Below are 24,796 nucleotides of genomic sequence, written 5' to 3'. Positions count from 1 at the left end.
TTTACCATTTACATAAATATTTAGGTTACAGGTTTTCAGTGTCATTGTTTAATTTTATGACACTACAACTGCCTAAAGTCAGGTTTTAAATTCATGGTAAGCATAAAAATGTTGTGTGTCATATGTGTTCACTACTTACCTTGTCCACAGGATGCATGAAAAAAGCCAAGTAAAAGCACAAAACAAAGAGTTGATCTGTCCATGGTGAGTGTTGTTTCTTCTGTGTTGCAGGTATTGACAGAAAGTGGAGTTCAGATTGTAATTACCATTTAGTTTTTGATTTGCGCCTCCTACACTCCGCCTGTAATGGGAGTGATAAGTAGTGAGACTATGTGCTACAACCTGAAAAACTGGCATAACATACAAAAAATGTCTCAAATCAAATCATAAGACACAGACAAACAATCTTGAAGCGAAACTACATCAGTTGCAATGATATATGTATTGTTACGGCCTCTTTGTTTGTTTCAGTAGATGCCAGCATACAGGAAGTGGTCGTCAGAGTGGTGGCACCTGGTTAGGTTGCTGAGGTCATAAACACCTCAGCTGCTTTAATTGCATCATATTAGTCTCAGCTGTACATCTAACTTAATGTTATGAAGAAATTTCATAATGAATTCAAAACTGTTTTTAATAGATTAATTCATGAGTTCCACATTTGGGAAAATGCATTTTGCCTTTGAACTATCCCCTGGAGGAGCCTTTGGTAGTAATATAAATTAATATGAGGCCCTGGCTGTTTGGCGCAGTCGTTTGCGCCCCACCCTCCTATCGCCCAGGTCCCGGGTTTAATCCCCTCAGAGAGGGGTTGTGTCAGGAAGGGCACCCAGTGTAAAACATGAACCCGTCCTACAAATCCTGACGGGATAAGATTAAGAGTTACCTATTAATATATATTATTTTATTTCTGTATTACCATAATAAAACATTATGAAAATTGTTATGATTTAATAATATCTGTATCTGTAATATAAAAAAAAAACTTATGTAGATGTATCTGAGGGTCAAACATGCCATTAAGCCAGTATTATTTTTAAACACTTGCAGTGTTTTACATTCCCCTTCTGCAGCTTATCAAGACATTTTAAAGTACAACACCCAACCCTCACAGAGCTATTGTTCATTGTCTGTTTGTTTAGCTGAAGACTTTATAGTGAGACACTCACCAAGGCTACTGCTGCCAGTGTTTCCTTATTTTAAATGACAAAGGATTAAGCAAGAAACATAGTTTATTAGTTTCCTGGTTACCAAACTTGTCAGCGTGGCAGTTTCTTGATGTCCTGTTGGATCACATGGTCTCATGTTCACTATGCTACAAATATCACTTTTCAGTCAATCTCTGATTTATGATACCCAGAATGTAACTATGATTAAAAAGATTTTTAACCAAGTTTCCTGAAGATGAAAATTGTCAAAAGTCAACAAAATCCCAATAAGACCATTTAACACCATTTTGCTTCAGACAGAGACCTGTGGTTCAGTGATAGTTAGTGTAGGTCAGGAAATAATACAAACACTAGGAGCTAAAACAGGATCACAATAAATGACAGTAGTCTAAGCAAAATAAAAGATCACACACTATGTTCAGATTGTTTTAACAAACAAGTGACAAAGTGGAGCTGCCTAAGTTGAAGTTTACAATAAAAAATAAGTATTGATGGATGAAGACCATTTAACCTGGTGATTAATTTCATTAGAAATAAAAAGTGAGACCTTAAGGACAACAGGCGTCAATCAGGGAAGACAAGTGACTACAAACTACAGTATCTGCATAAACACATGTAAATATAATTATGATGGAGAGAAATAAATATTAGTGAACAAAAAGAAAACAGGGCAGTTTCAGCAGGTTATGATGGACTGGTTGTTGATGCTTCACTTTTTCTAGTTGCTGCTGGAATTGTAGTTCTACAACACAATAGTAGTGTTGAGATTGTAGTTCTTAGTTAAATTTGTTTGTTAATTGATGGTGCTTCCATTGTTGTGGTTGTTAACACTCATGCTGACAATGTTTGTTGTTTGATTTTGATGCTGGAGGCTGTTAGATTTAGGGTCTCCATTAAAAACTGAAAAAAAAAATCATACAACAAATATTACAACACACTTAATACTTGTACACACAATTAATATTCATGTTATGACAAATTATTGCACTTCTCATTTACATACCTTATCAACAAGGTTAGTGATTGTCTCATTGGTCACCTGCCCAAAGGCTGTGAGCGTCATCTCTAGATGTACCAGTGATACTAAGCCTTTACGGGAAGTAAAATCTTATTACTTTACTTTGAAAACAAATTTTAATTAAATATCGCTAAACAAAATCTGACGAGGTTTATCCTTCATTTTAAAACTACTAGCACATCAGCATTCAAATATTTTGTCTTTACTACATTATACAGAGGCTCCAGGGGTTTACACAAAGGTTTTAGAAATGCTTAGGTAATTACTCTCTCTCTCTCTCTTATGTTAAATTGTGATTTGTTACGATTTTAATATCAAGGTCAAAGGCTAAACTTTCCCGCTGTCAGAGGTCATGAAAAGATTTTCCTCTTTTAACATAATAATTAATATAAACTATGTAGAAATCATAAAAATAACAACTTGCACTAACCACACTAAGTAAGAGAGCAGTTCCTTTATTATGGGAAAGTGTTTATGTACACTACAGCTGCACTGCATAGTAGAGCGTACTCTACACACTGTCTGAGATCTGAGATTGATCAAAGTTGATGGAAACAGTCTCCTTTTTCTTGTTGTCCTACCAGGGAGGACATTGATAATGTTTTTGAACTTTGGCCAGACTGGAACAGAAGTAGGATTCATTGGATTCATTCTTTGTCATATGTCACACTGAAATTTGTCCTCTGCATTTTTACCCACATCCTGGGGGAGCAGTGGGCTGCCACACTGGGTGGCCGAGGAGCTAGTGCAAAGTGTCTTTGTCAAAGACACACCTGATCTATATTAAACAAGTGAACATTGACTAAAAGGTTTTCATTTATTAAACAACTGAAAGCATATGTTTAAGTACTCAGTTTTGCCTAAATTTCCAATTCAGTCAAGAGCTACAGCTGGTTCTCGTAATAGATTTCTAAGAATTTAATTTGTCTACAACGAACAGCTAGTACATGTACAATAGTAGTATGTGCTACAATAGCAAGTTTGACATGAAATGTTTTTTTTTTTTTTCGATTTTCTCACCTGACGATGTGGTTGTTATTGTTGTTGATAAAGTTGTCGTCGTTGGTGATGTGGTTGTCGTCGTCGGTGATGTGGTTGTCGTTGTTGGTGAGGTGGTTGTTGTTGTTGATGATGTAGTTGTTGTTGTTGGTGATGTAGTTGCTGTGGTTGTGGTCGTTACTTTAGTTGTAGTTGTTGTTGCTTCAGTTGTTGTGGTTGTTGTTGCTGTGCTTGTTGGTAATGTGGTTGTGGTTCCTGTTTCTGTCGTTATGACTTCAGTTGTTGTGGTTTGAGCAGTGGTAGTTGTTTCAGGTGTGGTGGTTGGAGTAGCGGTAGTTGTTTCAGGTGCGGTGGTTGGAGAAGTTGTGGTTGTATCAGGTGTGGTGGTTGGAGTAGTGGTAGTTGTATTAGGTATGGTGATTGGAGTAGTGGTAGTTGGCTCAGGTGTGGTGGTTGGAGAAGTTGTGGTTGTATCAGGTGTGGTGGTTGGAGCAGTGGTAGTTGTATCAGGTATGGTGGTTGGAGTAGTGGTAGTTGTATCAGGTGTGGTGATTGGAGTAGTGGTAGTTGGCTCAGGTGTGGTGGTTGGAGAAGTTGTGGTTGTATCAGGTGTGGTGGTTGGAGCAGTGGTAGTTGTTTCAGGTGTGGTGGGTGGAGTAGTGATAGTAGTTGTGGTCAATGGAGTTGTGACAAACGCTGCATCACTGGTTGAAGTCAGGGTAGTTGTATCAGGTGTGGTTGTTGGAGCAGGGGTAGTTGTTTCAGGACTAGTGTTAGTTGTTTCAGGTGTGGTGGGTGGAGCAGTGGTAGTTGTTTCAGGAATAGTGGTAGTTGTTTCAGGTGTGGTAGTTGAAGTAGTGGTAGTTGTTTCAGGTGTGGTGGTTGGAGCAGTAGTAGTTGTATCAGGAGTGGTGGGTGGAGCAGTGGTAGTTGTCTCAGGACTAGTGGTAGTTGTTTCAGGACTAGTTGTAGTTGTTTCAGATGTGGTGGTTGGAGCAGTGGTAGTTGTTTCAGGACTAGTGGTAGCTGCATCAGGTGTGGTTGTTGGAGTAGTGGTAGTTGTTTCAGACGTGGTGGGTGGAGCAGTTGTAGTTGTTTCAGGAATAGTGGTAGTTGTTTCAGGTGTGGTAGTTGGAGTAGTGGTAGTTGTTTCAGGGGTGGTGGTTGGAGCAGTGGTAGTTGTTTCAGGACTAGTGGTAGTTGTTTCAGGTGAGGTAGTTGGAGTAGTGGTAGTTGTTTCAGGTGTGGTGGGTGGAGTAGTGGTAGTTGTTTCAGGACTAGTGGTAGTTGTTTCAGGTGTGGTGGTTGGAGCAGTGGTAGTTGTTTCAGGACTAGTGGTAGTTGTTTCAGATGTGGTGGTTGGAGCAGTGGTAGTTGTTTCAGGACTAGTGGTAGTTGTTTCAGGTGTGGTGGGTGGAGCAGTGGTAGTTGTTTCAGGACTAGTGGTGGTTGTATCAGGTGTGGTAGTTGGAGTAGTGGTAGTTGTTTCAGGTGTGGTGGTTGGAGAGGTTGTGGTTGTATCAGGTGTGGTAGTTGGAGTAGTGGTAGTTGTTTCAGGTGTGGTGGTTGGAGAGGTTGTGGTTGTATCAGGTGTGGTAGTTGGAGTAGTGGTAGTTGTTTCAGGTGTGGTGGTTAGAGCAGTGGTAGTTGGCTCAGGTGTGGTGGTTGGAGAGGTTGTGGTTGTATCAGGTGTGGTGGTTGGAGTAGTGGTAGATGTATCAGGTGTAGTAGTTGGAGTAGTGGTAGTTATTCCGGGTGTGGTGGTTGGAGTAGTGGTAGTTGTAACAGGTGTGGTGGGTGGGGCAGTGGTAGTTGTTGTTGTCAATGGAGTTGTGACAAACGCTGCATCACTGGTTGAAGTCAGGGTAGTTGTATCAGGTGTGGGTTTTGGAGCAGTGGTAGTTGTTTCAGCACTAGTGGTGGTTGTATCAGGTGAGGTAGTTGGAGTAGTGGTAGTTGTTTCAGGTGTGGTGGGTGGAGTAGTGGTAGTTGTTTCAGGACTAGTAGTAGTTGTTTCAGGTGTGGTGGGTGGAGCAGTGGTAGTTGTTTCAGGACTAGTAGTAGTTGTTTCAGGTGTGGTGGGTGGAGCAGTGGTAGTTTTTTCAGGTGTGGTAGTTGTTTCTGGACTAGTGGTAGTTGTTTCAGGTGTGGTAGTTGTTTCAGGACTAGTGGTAGTTGTATCAGGCGTGGTAGTTGGAGCAGTGGTAGTTGTATCAGGTATGATGAGTGAAGCAGGGGTAGTTGTTGTTGTTGATGGTTCAGTTGCTGTGGCTGTGGTCGCTGTTGCTTCAGTTGTGATTGTCGTCACTCCTTGAGTTGTATCCATTGTTGCTTGAGTTGTGATTGTCGTTGCTGCTGCTGTGGTCGTTATTGCTTCAGTTGTTGTTGCCTCAGTTATGGTTGTTGGTACTTCTGTTGTTGCTGGGTAATTGATATCAAGAGTCTTTTTATTTAGATAAAGAACAAACAAAAACTTTAATCCAAACCCTCGTAAATAGAGACTTGAGAAATAAATTTCTCAAGTCTCTGATCTGTTTTTCTTCTTCTCATACACTAATCACCGTCTCCTGTAGATTCTATGTCTGGCCTTATTCTTTCTAACTGTAAGACGGCGGTCTTACAGTCATTTCTTGTCCCGTCACTTTTGTTTAAGCTCCTAACCTTGACATCTTGCTGCATTGTTCTACTTTCTTTTGTGGTGACTGAGTCTGACCAGTGTTTTGCCTTCCTTATAGATTAAAATAGACTTGTACTGGTTGTCACAATTAAATATTATTAGTTATATCAAAAGGGATTTGTTGACACTTCAGAGGTTTACATAGTACTCAATCTTTTTTACTCACTGCTCAACTTGAAATTATATATATATATATATATATATATATATATATATATATATATATTTTTTTTTTTTTTTTTTGAAGCATTATACAAAATCAGCAGACTTACAATACTGATGTGATTGATTAACAGGGATCACTGCTCATGGCCTTAAAGATACAACATTTATATAAATATTTAGTTATATAGTCTATTACTAGACAAGTTTTTCTGTTGATGTTCAAATAATTATCACAATGTTAAAAAAATTATGCTGCTGTTTTCAGACTACTACAACTACTTTTCATCAAAATGTAGAGGTAATATTTACATTGGCCACAGGATGCATGAAGTAATCCAAGCAGTAATGTCCAGTAAAGGAGTTGTCTTTCCATGCTGTTGCTTCTCTCTTCTCCAGATGTAGACGACTGGTCTGTTTTTGAATGCACCTGGCAATAAACTTGAAGATTGCTCCTCCTTTCAATGTGTGTCGCTAACTTTATATAACCTGTTACACCAGGTGTGTTCACAAGGAAAATAATTCATGTTTACAAAATATGAGAGACTAATCCTGACACTGATTATTAATTCAGCCGTCAGACAAACAGACAGCAGAACTGAGTCTGAATTTAACTGAAGTGAACTTTTCTTTATCTGACACGTCAAAACATAATAGAGGTGCTATATAATGAAAGACTGTGGCTGGAGCTCAAAAATTGAAACATGAACATTTTAGGAAACTAATAACATTTTTTGAGGGTCACCTTGATGTTAGAATTACTTTAAAGTCACTACAATTCAGTAGAAGGGAAGTCTGAGTGCTTTTGTAGACTACTGTACTCTTACTGGAAGGCTTCACCAAGGCTGTCAAACTGGTTTCTTAAGTACTTTCACTCACTGGCCACTTTATTTTGATCAGCATTCATTTACTTGTGTCTGGATGGTATCTTTTGTTAGGAACAAATATTTACATGTAGAATGATGGACAATGAACCTCATTCAGTTTCTTCTGCACCTGTATGTTTCCTGTTTAACAGGTTCCCCTGTTTGCAAACCGTGGGACCACCACCCTGCTTCCTCATTGCTGAGTCCGTCTGTATTCTCTAAACGGATCATCTACTTCAGTAAAGGCCATCCCTATGTGACATAACTTTCTTGATATTGCTCTTATGATCCGAGGAACTAATTACAGCCCATCCAATTTTTTCTGTCTCAGCTTTCTGTTGTGTATTAAACAAGACTCTGTTAAACCTGTTTTGGTGTGTGTTGTGTCATGTCCTGCCTTTCATTATGGTACATGTATAACACAACATAATAACATGAGGAACATGAGGAGGAATCATGCCTAAAATCCTTTCCTTTAAGCAAACCTAGTAATTATATAAACCTTCTACTATAACAATGACTAAATTATCTCTAGCCTCAAACAAATCACACAACAAATAATTAAGTTTTCATATCATTTAACGTTCTTATACATTACAACAAAATAATATTACAATAATATTCAGAAAAAAAATTATACAATTACACTGATGAAAAATGTAAAACTTAACCTTAAACACAGTGTCTTAAACTTCCTCCTCAATTCTACAGTACAGCAAAATGTTTTACAGTAGCAAGAATTACCCAACAGACCTTGTGCGTTATTCTCTGATGTGGGTACAGTAATCACAAATAGTAGTGGGATGTCTGCAGAATAGTGTGTGTTCAAGCCATGTCAAACAATCGTCACATTCAGATTGAAGAGTGTTCCACTCAGAACGTGAGTCTGCACAAACTAAAGGAAAAGATACAGAGGTTAAACAAATAAAATCTATCTGCTTTCATTCCCCACGTGCTGAATTTGTGCATTAAAGGTAATACCTGATTAATGGAGTCAATGATCGTCACTTTGCTGATCTCTCCAATAGACTTTAGCTTTAGCTCCAGGTGTGCCAGTGATTGTAGTTCTGTGGGTTTAATAATAATGCAAAAGCTTCAGTACAACTACAACAACGACTAAGTCCACAACGAAAGTTACAAATGTCAATTCAATTCAATTCGAATTTATTTATATATCAACAAAGTTATCTCAAGGCACTTTACAAAGTAGGGTTTAAGACCTCACACAACTAAACCCAACAAATCCCACATACAGCAAGCATTTAATTTGACAGCAACAGTGGAGAGGAAAAACTCCCTCTCTAACGAGGAAGAAACCTCCAGCAGAACCAGGCTGGATGTGGGCGGCCATTTGCCTCGACCGGTTGGGGTGAGGGGAGAGAGAGAGAGAAAAGCACAGTAACAACAGCAAGCAACAACAAGCAACAACAGAGCACAGGCAGGATGGTTGGACCCACAGCTGCCCATCACAGACACCAAACTTAGAGTCCAATGATTTCTGTAGGTAAGGACAGAGTGGAGGAGAGAGAGATCGGGGGAGAAGCACAACTACTGGAGAGAAAGAGACAAGGTTAGTTAAACATGGGAAAATGATGGGAGGTTACTGAACAGAAGAGGTAGAAGGAAACAGAGGAGCTCAATGTATAAAGTCCCCCACCAGTCTATGTCTATTGCAGCTTAACTAAGAGATGGTTCCTGTGACTAACAATCATTGCCAGTGACCTGAACCATCTCTAAATATAAGCTTTATCAAAAAGGAGGGTTTTAAGCCTGATCTTAAAGGTGGAGAGTGTGTCAGCTTCTCGAACCTGAAGAGGGAGCTGGTTCCAGAGGAGAGGAGCTTGGTAGCTAAAAGCTCTGCCTCCTGTTCTACATTTAAAGACCTCAGGAACCACAAGTAGCCCAGCGCTCTGAGAACGAAGCGTTCTGCTGGGATCATAAGGAACTATGAGGTCTTTAAGATAAGAAGAAGCTTTATCATTGAGTACTTTGTAGGTGAGAAGGATAATTTTAAATTCTATTCTACATTTTACAGGTAGCCAGTGCAGAGAAGCTAATGTAGGAGATATGTGATCTCTCTTTCTAAGTCCTGTTAGAACTCTGGCTGCAGCATTTTGAATGAGCTGTAGGCTTTTTAAGGAGCTGTCAGGACATCCTATGAGTAAGGAGTTACAGTAGTCCAGCCTAGAGGTAACAAATGCATGAATCAGTTTCTCTGCATCGCTCTGAGAGAGGCTGCTTCTGATTTTAACTATATTTCTAAGATGAAAGTAGGCGGTTCTGGAAATTTGTTTAATGTATGATGTAAAAGAGAGATCCTGGTCAAAGATGACACCAAGGTTCCTCACAGTAGAATCTGAAGCTAATGTTATGCTATCCAGGGTGGCTATTTGACTCAGTAGTGTCTCTCTCAGATTTTTAGGCCCAACAATGAGAATTTCAGTTTTATCTGAAATTAGTTGAAGGAACTTTTGGAACATCCAGGATTTGATGTCTTTTAAACAACCCTGAATTTTTACTAGTTGATCTGTTTCATTTGGTTCCAAGGACATATATAGCTGAGTATCATCTGCATAACAATGAAAATTAATAGAATGCTTCCTAATAATCTCACCTAGAGGAGACATGTATAGGCTAAACAGAATTGGACCCCGCACAGAACCATGTGGTACTCCATAGCTAATCTTGGGCATGTGGAGAATTTCTCATTAACATGAACAAACTGGAATCTGTTTAACAAATAGCATTTAAACCATTCCAGTGCTGTTCCTTTAATTCCAGTTCTATGGTCTAGTCTCTGTGATAGAATGTTATGATCAATTGTATCAAACGCAGCACTAAGATCTAACAGGACAAGAACAGAAACTAGACCATTGTCTAAAGCTAAGAGAAGATCATTAGTGACTCTAACCAGAGCTGTTTCTGTGCTATGATGTTTTCTAAATCCCCACTGAAAATCTTCGTACAGGTTATTCCCACTCAGGTGGTCAGATAATTGTTTAGCCACAATTTTTTTCAAGAATCTTAGAAATAAAGGGTACATTTGAAATGGGCCTTTAGTTGGCTAGTTCTCCAGGGTCCAGAGTAGGTTTTAATAATAATAGAGGTTAATAAAGGTTTGACTACAGGTACCTTAAAAGCCTGTGGTACATGTGGTACAATATTAGTTGATTTGATTTAAGATGGACGAGCTGATTAAAGGTAGAACCTCTTTGAGTAATCTGGTTGGGATTGGATCTAAAAGACAAGTGGATGACTTGGAAGACTTGATTATTGAGGTTAACTCCCTATGAGTTATGGGGAAGAAGCTGTCTAGGTAAGACAGAGGATTTGGTAAATTTAAAGTTGGTGGATCTAGACAGTGCTTTCTGTAATTTGGAAGAAGTTGCTGTTACATGTCTTCTCTAATGGTGATAATGTTATTAGTAAAGGAGTTCATAAAATCATTGCTGCTGAGATCTAAGGGGATAGTAGGCTCATTGCAGCTATGACTCTCAGTCAGGCTGGCTTCAGTGCTAAAAAGAAACCTGGGGTTGTGTTTGTTTTCCTCAATTAAGGAGGAATAATATGTTTTCCTAGCAGCACAAAGTGCCTTTTATATATATTATTAGACTGTCCTTCCATGCAATGCAGTTTACATTCATTTTGTTGGAACGCCACTGCCTTCCTAGTTGTATGGTCCTGTGCTCTAGCCTGCAGATCTCTGAGTTATACTATGGAGCTAACCTCCTCTAATTCACTGCCTTTTTGTTCAGAGGAGCCACTGTGTCTAACATTGTACGTAGAGAAGCTGCAGCATCATCTACAAGACAGTCAACCTGTTCATAAGGATTAAGGTGACTGTTCTCCTCTCTGTATCTACAAGACATTGAGGCAAAAGATGATGGAATCATCTGCTTGAATCTTGCAACAGCGTTGTCAGATAAACATCTGCTATAGTAAGATTTTTTTTCCAGCTGCTGTAAGGTCAATTGTGCTAAATTCAAAAGTTAATAAGAAAGGTTCAGATAACAGAGGGTTTTGGGGAAGAACTATAAAATTATCAATTTCAACCCCATATGTCATGACAAGATCAAGAGTATGGTTAAAACGATGAGTGGGTTCATTTACCTGCTGAGTAAAACCAATAGTGTCTATTAAGGAGTTAAAAGCAGTCTGGTTCAATACTATTTGTTCATCACGTACCTCGGGTTGTTGTGTTAGTGGGGCCTGAAGATGTGGTTGTTGTTGTCACTGGAGTTGAAGCAGTGGTAGTTGTTTGAGGTATGGTGGGTGGAGTAGTGGTATTTCTTCCAGGTGTGGTGGGTGGAGTAGTAGTAGTTGTTTCAGGTGTGGAAGTTGAAGTAGTGGTAGTTGTTTCAGGTGTGGTGGGTGGGGCAGTGGTAGTTGTTTCAGGTGTGGTTGTTGGAGTAGTGGTAGTTGTTTCAGGTGTGGTGGTTGGAGTAGTGGTAGTTGTCTCAGGTGTGGTTGTTGGAGTAGTGGTAGTTGTTTCAGGTGTGGTAGTTGAAGTAGTGGTAGTTGTTTCAGGTGTGGTTGTTGGAGTAGTGGTAGTTGTTTTAGGTGTGGTGGTTGGAGTAGTGGTAGTTGTCTCAGGTGTGGTTGTTGGGGTAGTGGTAGTTGTTTCAGGTGTGGTGGTTGGAGTAGTGGTAGTTGTTTCAGGTGTGGTGGTTGGAGTAGTGGTAGTTGTTTCAGGTGTGGTGGTTGGAGTAGTGGTAGTTGTCTCAGGTGTGGTTGTTGGAGTAGTGGTAGTTGTTTCAGGTGTGGTGGGTGGAGTAGTGGTAGTTCTTCCAGATGTGGTTGTTGGAGTAGTGGTAGTTGTTTCAGGTGTGGTGGTTGGAGTAGTGGTAGTTGTTTCAGGTGTGGTGGTTGGAGTAGTGGTAGTTGTATCAGGTGTGGTGGGTGGAGTAGTGGTAGTTCTTCCAGATGTGGTTGTTGGAGTAGTGGTAGTTGTTTCAGGTGTGGTGGTTGGAGTAGTGGTAGTTGTTTCAGGTGTGGTGGTTGAAGCAGTGGTAGTTGTTGTTGTCAATGGAGTTGTGACAAATGGTGCATCACTGGTTGAAGGTGGGGTATTTGTATCAGGTGTGGTTAGTGGAGTAGTGGTAGTTGTTCCAGGTGTAGTGGTTGGAGGAGTGGTAGTTGTTGTTGTCAATGGAGTTGTGACAAATGGTGCATCACTGGTTGAAGCTGGGGTAGTTGTATCAGGTGTGGTGGGTGAAGCAGTGGTAGTTGTTGTTGTCAATGGAGTTGTGACAAATGGTGCATCACTGGTTGAAGCTGGGGTAGTTGTATCAGGTGTGGTGGGTGAAGCAGTGATAGTTGTTGTTGTCAATGGAGTTGTGACAAACACTGCATCACTGGTTGAAGCTGGGGTAGTTGTATCGGGTGTGGTGGGTGAAGCAGTGGTAGTTGTTGTTGTCAATGGAGTTGTGACAAACACTGCATCACTGGTTGAAGCTGGGGTAGTTGTATCGGGTGTGGTGGGTGAAGCAGTGGTAGTTGTTGTTGTCAATGGAGTTGTGACAAATGGTGCATCACCGGTTGAAGCTGGGATAGTTGTATCAGGTGTGGTGGGTGAAGCAGTGGTAGTTGTTGTTGTCAATGGAGTTGTGACAAATGGTGCATCACCGGTTGAAGCTGGGGTAGTTGAATTAGGTGTGGTGGGTGGAGCAGTGGTAGTTGTATCAGGTGTGGTATCCACCACAATGATAACTGAAAAATTAAGTAAAAAAAGTTCAGGTTAAAACTTCATAAATATTGTGTACTGTACTGATGATAAATGAATCTAAAGTCTGTCGCACAGTCAGAGACAGTGAAACAATGTGTGCTGTTGCCGAATGCTGTTACTGTTCTTCCTGTTGTTCATGTTTTGAGTCACATTTATCGCTTCATCACCAACATCCAATCATTCCCCAATGCCTGTAAATCCATTGTCCTGTCTGTCTCATTCCACACGACCCATTCACATTCTTACTAGAAACTCTCTCTGATTTCCTATAATCAATGTGTTTCCAACAAAAGTTAAAAAACATTTAATTCTTAATAATTAATTTATTCTTAATTTATTCGTGATTTTTTTTGGTTATGAGAGAATACATTGAATAACAGACAACATTATTACACATTACACAGAACATTATTTTCATTAAGACTTTAAATGTTTAAATAAGAATTTAACAAATTTCTTAAATGCTGTGAAGTTCAATCGTTATAAACTTTAGCTTTTAATATATCTATTAATTTAATATATTTAATATATATATTATCTAGCATAATACACCTTCCAACATTAATCTGAAAAACAATCTATAATTTGTTCAATTGCATTCTTACAAATTATAGAATGAATTTCTCAATACTTACTTCCTCCACAGGATGCATGAAATAATCCAAGCAGTAATGTCCAATAAAAGATTTTTTTTTCCATGACGAGAAGTCACTTCTTTCTCCGAGAGCAGTGTGATGGGACTGAGTTGCTCCTTCCTTGTGTGAAGGAGGAATAACAGGTGGTGTGTCTGCTTTCAGACAACCTGATAAAACAGGTATGTTAGCTTAGAAACAACTGTGCGCCTAGAAAATGTCGTGTGTAGTACCTTTGGCGGTTTACTGTTACCAGGCACCTGGGTTCAGTTCTCTCGGTTCTTTTTGTGTCTGCATGGGTTTCAGTTACTCCTCAAACACTAACATGAGTTAGTGTAACACTGACTGAGGATGACCGAAGTTTCCCAGTTTTATTAAGAAGAGTGCATTATTAACCTACTTCTGGTTAAAAATTATTCATAATCTTGCAAACCATTAGCCCATTTAATCCTTACTCAGTGGGTAATCATTGTATTTCCTATTTTCCTAAAGTATTAAGTATTATTCAATAAAAAGTTTTAAGTAAACAAATATCCATTTTCCATTTTCAAGCCGCTTATTCCCATATGCGGGGTCGCGGGGGTGCTGGAGCCTAACCCAGCTGGCTATGGGTACACCCTGGACGGATCGCCAGTCCTTCGCAGGGCAACACAGAGACAGACAACCATGCGCACACACTCACACCTACGGGCAATGGAGAGAGTCCAATCAACCTAATGCATGTCTTTGGACTGTGGGAGGAAGCCGGAGAACCCGCAGAGAACCCACGCAAACACGGGGAGAACGTGCAAACGTTCTCACAGAAAGGCACCAGGGCCGCCTCCTGGAATCAAACCCAGAACCTTCTTGCTGTGAGGGGATCAATCAAACCCAGAACCTTCTTGCTGTGAGTGGACGGTGCTGACCACCGCAACACCGTGCCGCCCTAAACTGAGCCACTCCAAACCCGGTTAGACAAACTGTTCCAAAGCGACCTGCTCAAAGTCATGAAAGAACTGTAAAGAAAGAACTGTACTAAATTACACTCTACTGTAAAGAATGCAATAGTGTAGGGTATAGAGTGTACTGTGACTGTATTTTTTCACAGTCAACACAAATTACAATATTCGTAATGCCCACATACATAGACAACCACTCACACACCTATGGGCACTTTAGACCCTTCAGTCGAGGTTTTGGACCCACACAAACAAGCAGAGAACAATTTTCCTTCATCACAACTTTGCTGTGAGGTTTTGCTTAAAGTCAGAGAAAATTTATCACAGGAAAGATTTTCACATGTTTTTAAGATCAAATACTTTTGCACATATCTTGTCTCAAACAATTGCTGAAAAATCCATCAAGTCAGTCAAACTCAAGGCAGTCAAACAGGTTATTTATGTTGTTGTTTTTTACACACTGGAAATGTTACTTGACTTGATGTTATCACAGATAAGCTAAAATCCTCTCAAAAATACCTATGATTTTTGATTAATTTAATAAATTATGACATTGTACTATAGTTCAGGAAGAAAACGACACAAAGGTTCCGAGCTATTGTTTATACGAACACTTTTATTGTAACACACGCACACGCGCAGTGGTTCAGTATTGCATGCTACAATTGAAACAAATTTACTTTGTTGAGTGTATTTCAGCCGTTCCAACTAAACTTATTTAACAAAGTAGGTGCACTTGGTATATGTAAAATTATTTGAAGTGTTTACGAAGATAAAAGGTTTAAACGTGCACGAGCGGCTGTGACAAACTCGTTCGTTTTGCTAACACTAACCTAGCTACGCTACGCGAGCAGCGTTGTATTCTGACTACGTTCATTAAACTGTATTTGTCGGGCGTTTTCGCTAAATCAAAAAGCACATTATATCATATTTGTTGAAGTGCGTTTGTGACGTAAATGTTATCTATATAGGGAAAGTCCAGTGTTATATTCGCCAGAGCTAATCAGGAGCTTGTAGACTTGCAGTATTTTGACAACAATGTGACTGCGGTCCTGTGGAAGCAGAGGATGGACAGAGACTTGTTGAGGCAGTGTTTGACTTATCACGGAGAGTTGTTATTCAACAAACTGAAATGTGAACAAACGGAAAACCCAGACTTCCAAGCCGTGGTGTCCGACCTGTGCCTGGCCACGTATGAAAGGTAAGTCCGAGAGTTCACCTTCACGAAGAATCCTTTATAGCGAAGCCTTTATATTGTGTAAAATCCCGTGAATGGTTATGTAGCAGAGGTGAAGGCCAGGGAAACCCGCTGGTGGAGCAGTTCATCGCTCGGAAGGCTGATATCCTGTTCTGTCCGTCATGGAAGACTGCAACTGGTCAGGAAGAAGAGCACGAGGAGGAGGAAGCCGTAGGTCTGTGCTTTGTCATTCATTAGCTGTTTTCATATAAAAACAGAGTGGTATGTCTAGAGGCTAATGTTTTTGAAAATGTGTAAAGCCACAACAATCTGTCTTTTCAATATCTGGATTTTCATGTGAAAAGACTTAGTACTGGCTGGAAAAAAAGGGACAAGCAAAAAAAAAAGCATTCCTCTCCTTTCCCCAGAGCCCTATGCAGTAATGCCACCTTTGGAGTTATTTATGGAGGTATCCTATGAGGAGAGAAGGTCCATATTGTACAGGGATTTGGAAAAAGGCGACATTGTGGTTGGAAGAATCAACAACATTAGAGAATATGGCTTCTTTCTCACTCTGCTATGCATGGCAGGAGGACTGAAGCGAGACATAGAGGACCTGGAATTATCGGTAGGTCATCAAGCTAAAACAACAACACATAGGTGAACAGAACAAGATATGACAAGGAAAAAAGATGAGTAAAACTGCTGCAGACTTGAATTTTCAGTCATGCCGCAAAAATCACTTTTAAATTAAGTTTTTGACGAAGAGCAATGTTTTTGGATTTTGTGTTGAATTTGATCTGGTATTAAATGGCACATCAGATTAATGAAGCTGCCATGGATATGAAGTTTAACGGTCATGTATAGTTTCAATTGTATGAAAGTTTTGGTATATTTAGTATTTAGCGTCATTATAAGTTTATTATAGCCTTTGTAAACCAAGTTTAGTTATCAGCCTGAGTTCATCTTAGGAACGCTGTTTCACAACCTGCCCCAATTTATTTCCCTGTAGCATTTTTTGGGTCTTACATGCCAGGTATTGTTTAAATGTAACGTCATCGTTTCCATTTACAAACTAGTTCCTTCTTCCTCTTTCAGCCCCTATTTCCGTATTCTACATTGCTTTTGATATATATATATATATATATATATATATATATATATATATATATATATATATATATATATATATATCCTTTCAAGTTGTATTACATTTCCATATTCAGGCTTTATGTCACATCAGAGAAATTCCCTCCACCGGCAGTCATGATGACCCTCTGTCCTACTATCAGATTGGTGACTTCATCAGAGGTTAGTGTTGCGTTTCACAGGGTCCACTCCAGTCTTTCACAAACAATATTGTACAATATGATTCCATAATCCTGAATCACTTGGTTCTTCTCATAGTTTTCACAAGTAGGTGAATGGCTATGTCTTATATCTTACAATAATCATATATAGGAAATCATTCAAACTCTTGTTCTGCAGCTGGAGTGAAAGACATTGATCGCTACCAGGAGAAAATCACTGTGTCCCTGCACCAGGCCTCTCTTTCTTCAGGCTTGGAGCACATCAAGTTGGGAGTCATTACCAGGGAGGAGCTGCCCATACACTACGGGTAACAGCAAAACGCAATGTAAAAAACACGATTAAATTTGAAACATTAAACTGAAAGGGGAAAAAACTTTTTTAGTCGCAGTGTCCGTGCTGGCATTGATTCAAGCGAGACCTATGAATTGATACTGAGTAGTTGCCATGGTTATCACAACCCTTCAGTAGTGGACTACTTGCTGGATAAAGTGGGAGTCAGCGACACCCACCCACCATCAATGATGAGAGGATTACAGAGGTAAGCATGTCAACTTCATGAGCTGCTGTTATGCAGCTAGCAGCTAAAGCTTTTCAAAAAATTGTTATTCTGCCACGGACATGTATTGTTCACGCATTTATATGCAAATGCAACAAATTTCCTTTCTAGTAAAGTTTTGTAATTTCAGCTGCATAAGACAGAAACTGTTGTGATGGTTGTACTGTCTCAAGACAAAAGCTATTCATTAACTACACCTCTTAATCTTCAGTAATCTTTTTCAAGAGGAGGATTTTGCTTCGGCTATCAGGAAGAAGCAGTCTGCATCTTGGGCCTTAAAGTGGTAATGCACAACGTTTATCTTTGTTTTGAAGATTATTTTTTTGATTAATTGAACTTGGTGTCAAATTCTACTTTTATTGTTGTGTAACATCCAGTATGTTTTTGTCTCATCAGTGTTCGTGCAGGTGTGGACCATTTCAAACATGGTCGCCATGTGGAAGCCATGAATGAATATAACAAAGCCTTGGAGATCGACACTAATAATGTAGAAGCTCTCGTAGCACGTGGAGCTCTGTGAGTTCACTCTCCTAACGTCGTACAACGCACCTTTTAGGTTTTAGCATACTCATACCACTGAAATGTAGAAAGGGTAAAAGGTGCATGTGTAAGAAAGTAACTACTGGAATGAGGAATGTGAGTCATGCTTTGGAATCTGCTTTGCAATCTGATGAAACGCTGATGCATGACAGAAAGGAATGAACTTGTGCATTATATAAGTGTTAAAACTACCTAATTAATATTCATATTATGCATTACTGTTGTAGATAAAATGCATTAAACAGGCAATGACATAACTTGAAAATGAAGAAGAAAACTGTGTTTCCTTCATAGGTATGCTAACAAAGGAAGTTTCCTCAAGGCAATTACAGACTTTGAACTGGCTCTAGAAAACTGTCCAGACCATCGCAATGCCAAGAAGTACCTTTGCCAGACACTGGTGGAGCGAGGACAACAGTAAGCGCTTCTTAACTTGACCTCTGGTGGTGACACAAAAACAAGGAGCTAAAATGAGAGAAACTATTGACATACGTAGCAGTGTCAGCAGGTGTTAATGTCTTAGTTTGTTAACTAAACAATCTTAATCTTGTTGTCATAGTGGTTAGAAAAAACTGGGCTCAATGAAAGATATATATAATTTTTTTTTAAGCTCTAGCTTATTCATGATATTGGCAGTGATGATTTTCTCCCCCCATAAAACACTACTGTAAGAAAGGTTCATACCAGGACAATGTAAGTGCCGGAACTGTTGTTCTGAGAGATCTTCATGCAAGGAATGTTTTGTTGGCAAAAATGATAGAACTTCACTCCACTGCTTTTGATTATAGTATTTGTGTTTTGTCTTGGCTTCAAAATTTGCCTCAGTTACTGTAAGAGCTTCATCTGCTGGTGCTGAGCACATTTTAGTAGTTGGCACCTTCCAGTTACATTTTTATATTGTTATGCAACTACACAACAGTAATTATATTAGGGAACCACCTGATTCCATTCCTAGGCTCAGTCACCTGTACTCCAACAGTCAATTAATGAGAATAATATGAGACAAATGCTGTTTTGTAGCCAACATCATAGACAGGTTTGCTTTGTTGCTGTCATCGAAAGCAAGAAAGTCAACTTGATGATGTCAAAGTTTGATTGTCTGCGTGTGCGTCTAGGCTTGAAGGACAGGAGAAACTAGTCACAGCGGAGGGACTTTACCGGAGAGCTCTCTCTCTGGATGGCTCGAACCCTGAGGCAAAAGAGGCCCTGCACAAGATCACAGACACGATACAGGTGAGCGTGCCACATCGTACACCTGGTATTAAGAGAGCTGACGTGAACACCTCTAATTATGTCATTATCTCCTCTGACAAAGGTAGAAATGCACAAAGAGCAAACAAAACTATAGGAACTTAGATGGGGCTTAAAAAGTGTTCAGGTACATTTTCTTGTACTGGCTGCCAGCTGCACTCACCAGTCATTGTGTAGCAATGAGGAAATGTGTTTCCATCAGTGTGGGAACCAAAAACATAAGTCAAATTATTTTTTTTTATTCTGCGTGCAGCTGAACAATGGATTTGAGATACAGTAATACAACTAGATGAAAACACTGACTGAGAGGAAGATGTTGATGTGCAGTTTAAAGTGCAGATGTCTTCATAATTATGTAGCATATTATATGAAGAGCAAACAAAATTTTATATCTGTGACATTTGGTGTGTATGTTTGTGCCCGTACCTCATGGTTTGTAATACTGATGAAGTGTTTTGATGTGTGTGTACCTGGGACTCTGCCCTTTAATCCTCCGACTGCCGCGGCCTTGTGACCTGAAACTGCACCATGACATCGACTCCTCCTTTGAACACTGGTTTGTGCCGCGTCCCTCGTGGAATAACGGTAACTTTGAAACCTTGTCTGTCTCAACGTGAAACAAATGTTCCTCTTCATATCTCCGCTTTCACCTCTGTCCACCCGTCGGTCATGGATCACGCCACTCTGATAATGGTAAACTTTGCTTATTCATTTATTTCTCAAACATCCTGTTATGTGTGGTTTGTGACATTTAACTTTCCCCTCGTACTTCCGTCTGTGACCTAAAATGACTGAATGTCATCTATGGGTTCTCTGCGTGGAATCCGTCATGCTGTTTGAATGTGTGTCTGTGGGGTTTTGGCCTTGCTTTGCTTTGGCTGGCAACTGTAAAGAAATCGATTCGCCTGCGAGAAGAAGCTCTGGCCAAAGAGCAGGAGCAGGTGAAAACAAAGAGCAAGCAGACAACCAGCGCTGAGAAATTGCGTAAGATCTTAAAAGAGGAGAAGAGGTGAGTTGGTGCTGATCTTTTGAAGATATGATGGGTGAATATTGTGCACAGCTCGTAAGCTTCTCATAAATCTGTTGGTCTAGAATCAGATGAACTGTGGATGTCTGTCTTTCTTAGGATGAAAAAGAAGCGAAAGAGATCCAACTCTTCCTCATCGTCATTGTCTACTTCTTCTGGAAGCTCTTCTTCCTCACCATCTTCCTCTTCTCACAGACGGTCAAAAAAGAAGAAGAAGAAAAAGAAATCAAAACGCCATCACAGGATCTCCTCCAGGGAGAGCAGAAAGAGTGAGGGGGGTAAAGGTGAGAAAGACAGGAAAGAAGTAGATGAGGATTCAGAGGAGCGATATCCCACACCTCCCAACACCTCAGCCACATTTCTCAATCAGAAAGGAGGCCTGAGGTTTGGAGAGAGGGGTGAGCAGGTGTTATTAGGGAAGAATGCAGAAGAGAAAAGGATTTGTCAGCTGTATTCTTTATCAGCGGCCTCTGAGGATGAAGAATCCAACTCCTCACATAGAGACAGAAAGAGAAGGGGCAGCAAAGACAGCAGGACCAAGAGAAACAAAAACAGTCTGGATAGAAGTCCAGAAAGAGAGGAGAGAAGGAGCAAGAGCAGGGAAAGAAGGGGAGACGGCGAATCTAAGAGAAGAAGCAGCTTAGATGAGAATAGACAGCGACGGGTATCCTGCTCCTCAGCCGAGTCCGAGTATTCACGCAAATCAAGTGTCCTATCAGAATATTCAGCACATTCTGGTTCTGCTTCAAGGCTGAGACGTGATTCCTGGAAGAGGAACTCATTCGACGGTGGTAGGTATGAAAGCAGAGAAATGGAACCGGAAGTGGTTCAAAGGAAGGATGGAAGTAGAGAGAGAGTGAGTGGGAGGTCAGATAGTGGAGACTGTAAAAGATCAGAAAAAGCTGGAACGCATCAAGAACAACCGAGTTCTTTGACCTCAGCGTCTGAGCCAAAGTCTGCAAAACACGTCCCAGCGAACCTGCTGGACATTTTCAATCAAATTGCTCAATTTGAAAAAGAGAAAGGAGTCGGACTGAAGAAGTGACACCTGAATCTGCCATATACAAAAAGTGCTGGGGAAGAGCAGCCTGGGTAAGGAGATGGACACTAGCACAGCTGGGCAGATGCGCTGCTCATTGAATGTCCTGCATTTGGTAAATTACCTTGAGCGTTAATTTTTAAATGGACGATCTATGGCCTGTTAGCAGTTGTAGTTTTTTCCAGACAATAACTGGTCAAAATGTATCGGAATGTTCATGTGAATGGTGATGATGAAATGTTGCTATGGCTTAATGAAAATGAAAAGAGCTTCACGGAATCATGAGAAACGTGCCACAACCTTCGCATACACAACTTCATTTGTACATTTTACCGAGTTCTTTCTCACCCGGTGATTTGCTGCAGGCTTTAACATGTTCGTCTCAAGATGAGGCTGTGCTTCCTCCTATAAACATACGTTGTCTCTTATGTTTACATTTTTGTGCCAATTTCTTCTTTGATGCTATGATTGTGAATTTTTTCCCCAGATGACCTGACTGTTAGTACTGCAGTACTTATTCACCAACTATATTCAATAGATTTGCTGAAATTAATTTAGTAAAAATCAATAAAGGATTCAACGTGGGATGTAAAGTGTTGTCTTTCCAACAGACCCAAACGTTAAATATTTAACTGATATTAAATATCTTCCCATTAGATCAAGGATCTTCAAGAAGTGTTTTCACAATATATTTTTCAAAAATACTGTTAATATTTTCATATCGCTCTGAGACACTTAATGGGTCGTTGAAATATTTCCATGTGCTTTTTTTATGCATTTATTTAGGCTATAAGTATTTAGGCTATAAGTATTTCACACCTTCACACACTCAGACACATGAAGCCTTAGACTTGTGTCTGTGGAGGATGATTGATGATTTGTAGTAGTAGTAAGTGACGAGTAGTGAAATATTTCAATCCTGAAAAACAAGAAGGAAAGCGGCTCAGACACCTGTGTAGGAGTATGTTTAAGTAGCGAAGGTCGGCCCAGGCAGCACCAGTTGCTCAGGGTTCCACCTGTAAGATGGGTTGTCATCAAAACAAAACCGCATTGTGTGTTAGTACATTCCATGAACGCACACAGCCTGACGAACAATGGTGCAGTGTGTCTTTTTGTTTTACCAAAAGATTTAGTTTGAAAGGTCTTTCGCCGCTAACCTACATTTACAAAAGTCTATATTAAGAAATGTATTCGAGACAAAGCCTGGTGTCAACGTCCAAGGTCAGAAACACAGCACAGTGAAAACAGCCAAAGTTTTAGCTTGTCAGTTGCAAAGCGCTTACATATACTGTACCAGGACACGCTCCATGATGATGTTAATGCAGCAGTGAAGGAAACCTCCAGTCAAACCTGGTGATGGAAATATTTAGCTGTGGGGCTGTTTCAAGTGACTTGCACAGGATCAGCTCCACAGCTGCCGGAGAGAAGCCCACTGTATTTTGCAGAGCCATGCTGCCTCTTCTGGCTCAGTAATACGTGTGGAAGAGGATTCATTTTCCAGCAGGATATTGATCCTAAACATGCATGGAAGCCACTGTGAACCCGACCTGTTTGAAGTCTAAGGAAGTTCAAGTTGGTTTGGCCTGTGTGGGTTTAACTTTAAAGTGGCGTAGTGTCCAAAGGTTGGTTCGCACGGACATCATTGCACAGGCCTTGCATCTAATCGCTCGGCCAGGTTTGGTTTCGCTGCTTTTGACAAGTTCATTGTAAAGATTCATATCTGCACTTAAAACACGTACAAGCAAAGGAATGTATTTTGTGGTCCTGCTGGCAGTCGCTGTTTTCGTAACTTTTCGTTTCTGTTGTAAAGCCAACCGAGGCAGCACAGGCTCTTAAAACATTCCCACACGCCCGACTCGCCTGTAAATGGGTTTTCTCTTCCTGTACGGTGGCGACCTGGGGATTCAGGGATCCATGGGCTCAGAGCTGCTTTTTATTGGACAGTGTTCCATCATGAATCATAGAAAATGGAAATGGATAATTAATTGACATATTTTGTTCCTTTCACGTCCCTCAACTTGCAGTAATAAATGAAAGTGGCCTCACAGCTTATTGCTGCTTAAAGCTACTTGGTGTCACGCGCTTGATTTAATAACTGGACACACGCCAGTGGCGGCGCGACCAGCCGAGCATCTCCCCGTGCCAAAGTAGCTTACTTCAGGCTTAGCTGCCAACGCCTGGCTTTTCTCCTCCATCATTACTGGTCCCATCATGGGAGATGCAGCCTGCGTGTCTTTTTAGCGCAGATTATCCGTTAATATAACTGCACGGCAGCGAAGCCTCCTCATCTAATACTGAATGTGCAGAGTCCTGTCCTTTCTGTCTCAGACGCCTGACATCTTAAGCTTTATTGATACTGACTACAGGAGGTGCTGCAGCTGGTTGCACTCCTACAGGGTGGCAGTGGAGGAGTTTTGGTCTTTGGCAGGATGCTTCAATTAAATTCAATTAAATGTTTATTGTCATTTGCTGGATTGAAGCAAAACCACACACGCACACACACACACACACACAGTGTAGTCTCCCGATGGTCAAACGATGTTCAGATGTTTTATATCTGCAAATTCCTCACATTTATCTACAACCTCTTCAATAAAATAAAAGCCTTGAGCTCATGTTTGAAGTTTTTATAATGTTCTCGAAATTACATTAACTTAGTGTCAAAAGAATGTCTGAATGGTTCACATCACAACCTTCAAGGTATTGAGAACAGACCGTTTCACATTCTCAGCTCATGAGGCTACTGATAAAACCAAATGTTATTTCTTTTTTTTTTAATCTTGAAATCATTGCAACAAATGCAAAGACACTAAGTTCATCTCCCAACGTACAGGCAGTTCTGCAACCGTCCACTGGAGGGCAGTACAGCACCGTCTGTGGTCTGGTGGGTTTTAGAGATGAGGCCACAGTGGACGTCCTTTCATCTGAACTAAACTCTACCTTGGAGCAGAAGAGTGCGTTTACCACTGACTTGCTGTGTTTATGTTTAGATCCATCTGTAGGTGAATCAGCCCACCTTGGTTGTTAGATTTTATAGAAAACAAGGAAATTATAATTTTAAAATCTTGATTAATAAATCTAATCAATATAATTTAAAGCATTTGCAAATAACAACATCTTACAAGATGGAAAGTGACAAATTAGGAAGATTTTGCAGATGAAAGTCTAAAACCTGGGGCGTGTTTACACTCCCTCTGACTTAACCTCATGCATTGAGTAATGTGATGATTTCAAAGCTACGCTTAAAATACATGGTGTATGAAATATGAATGTATTAGCCTATAATATGATTTTTGTCCGTGTTTTTAGTGTCTCTCTCCTTTACGGCCTTTTAACGGAGGCTGTGCTTATTTCCTGTTTCTTCCTCTCATCATTTAGTTACGTTCACCAACACGTCCGCTGTACTTCCGGCCTAGAGAGACACCTTATCGCTGTCCTTTTCTCCAGACCTGAAGGACTTTACTTCTCAGCGAGGTTAAGTCCTACCCCTCCACTGTTGCATTAAGCTGAGAGTGAAAAAGTGGCAGAGAGCGAGAAAAGAAAGGAGCACAGAAGAAGGGAGAGACATGTGGCTGCTGGCGGGAGGAGAATAAGAAGCCCTTTGGTCCTTGGAGGTGTGGGTCTCTCCATTAGACCGGGAGGTCAGCGGCAGCAGCTGTCCTGCTTGACCGACTCTGATGAAGCAGCAGATTCTCGCCCTCATGAATCATGC

At 40.4% G+C, this 24,796-nt stretch overlaps 3 protein-coding genes across 5 annotated transcripts; 1 reads left to right on the top strand and 2 right to left on the bottom strand.

Moving 5' to 3' along the window:
- Positions 1–1,211: 1,211 nt before the first annotated feature.
- On the bottom strand, positions 1,212–7,299 carry LOC114854747 (mucin-2-like). 2 transcript variants are annotated; one of them, XM_055508630.1, is made up of 4 exons: positions 6,335–7,299; positions 3,205–5,626; positions 2,170–2,255; positions 1,212–2,066 (listed from the first exon to the last, which is right to left on the bottom strand). In XM_055508630.1, exons 1-4 carry the CDS (start codon positions 6,350–6,352, stop codon positions 1,998–2,000), a joined length of 2,595 nt encoding a protein of 864 aa, XP_055364605.1. In that variant the 5' UTR covers positions 6,353–7,299; the 3' UTR covers positions 1,212–1,997. The 2 variants fall into 2 exon arrangements, with proteins under 2 accessions (XP_055364605.1, XP_029005238.3); XM_029149405.3 differs by having other exon boundaries at positions 3,205–5,604.
- Positions 7,300–7,449: 150 nt separating this feature from the next.
- LOC114854799 (mucin-2-like) lies at positions 7,450–13,401 on the bottom strand. The gene is made up of 4 exons (XM_055508632.1): positions 13,249–13,401; positions 11,074–12,597; positions 7,870–7,955; positions 7,450–7,783 (listed from the first exon to the last, which is right to left on the bottom strand). The coding sequence occupies exons 1-4, from the start codon at positions 13,310–13,312 to the stop codon at positions 7,724–7,726; spliced, it is 1,734 nt and encodes a 577-aa protein (XP_055364607.1). The 5' UTR covers positions 13,313–13,401; the 3' UTR covers positions 7,450–7,723.
- Positions 13,402–14,801: 1,400 nt separating this feature from the next.
- Positions 14,802–21,669, top strand: ttc14 (tetratricopeptide repeat domain 14). 2 transcript variants are annotated; one of them, XM_029148200.3, is made up of 12 exons: positions 14,802–15,384; positions 15,471–15,595; positions 15,789–15,988; positions 16,587–16,671; positions 16,849–16,978; positions 17,054–17,209; positions 17,439–17,510; positions 17,624–17,743; positions 18,062–18,184; positions 18,883–19,000; positions 19,912–20,027; positions 20,145–21,669. In XM_029148200.3, exons 1-12 carry the CDS (start codon positions 15,251–15,253, stop codon positions 21,088–21,090), a joined length of 2,325 nt encoding a protein of 774 aa, XP_029004033.1. In that variant the 5' UTR covers positions 14,802–15,250; the 3' UTR covers positions 21,091–21,669. The 2 variants fall into 2 exon arrangements, with proteins under 2 accessions (XP_029004033.1, XP_029004032.1); XM_029148199.3 differs by having other exon boundaries at positions 14,803–15,384; positions 15,468–15,595.
- Positions 21,670–24,796: the final 3,127 nt, after the last annotated feature.

Source organism: Betta splendens, chromosome 4, assembly GCF_900634795.4.
Source record: "Betta splendens chromosome 4, fBetSpl5.4, whole genome shotgun sequence".
In the NCBI taxonomy this organism is placed as follows: Eukaryota; Metazoa; Chordata; class Actinopteri; order Anabantiformes; family Osphronemidae; genus Betta; species Betta splendens.
This window is presented reverse-complemented; position numbering and strand designations above follow the sequence as displayed.

Coding starts and splice junctions, on each gene's coding strand:
- ttc14 (XM_029148199.3), top strand. CDS start 15,251: ATGGACAGAGACTTGTTGAGGCAGTGTTTGACTTATCACGGAGAGTTG. Junction 15,385..15,467: donor TGCCTGGCCACGTATGAAAG/GTAAGTCCGAGA, acceptor ATGGTTATGTAG/CAGAGGTGAAGGCCAGGGAA. Junction 15,989..16,586: donor TAGAGGACCTGGAATTATCG/GTAGGTCATCAA, acceptor TTCCATATTCAG/GCTTTATGTCACATCAGAGA.
- LOC114854799 (XM_055508632.1), bottom strand. CDS start 13,312: ATGGAAAAAAAAATCTTTTATTGGACATTACTGCTTGGATTATTTCAT. Junction 7,956..11,073: donor CACTAACACAACAACCCGAG/GTACGTGATGAA, acceptor TTAAACCCACAG/AACTACAATCACTGGCACAC. Junction 7,784..7,869: donor TCATTGACTCCATTAATCAG/GTATTACCTTTA, acceptor CTTTTCCTTTAG/TTTGTGCAGACTCACGTTCT.
- LOC114854747 (XM_029149405.3), bottom strand. CDS start 6,398: ATGGAAAGACAACTCCTTTACTGGACATTACTGCTTGGATTACTTCAT. Junction 5,605..6,334: donor TCATGCATCCTGTGGCCAAT/GTAAATATTACC, acceptor TCAATTACCCAG/CAACAACAGAAGTACCAACA. Junction 2,067..2,169: donor TCACTAACCTTGTTGATAAG/GTATGTAAATGA, acceptor TTTTTTTTTCAG/TTTTTAATGGAGACCCTAAA.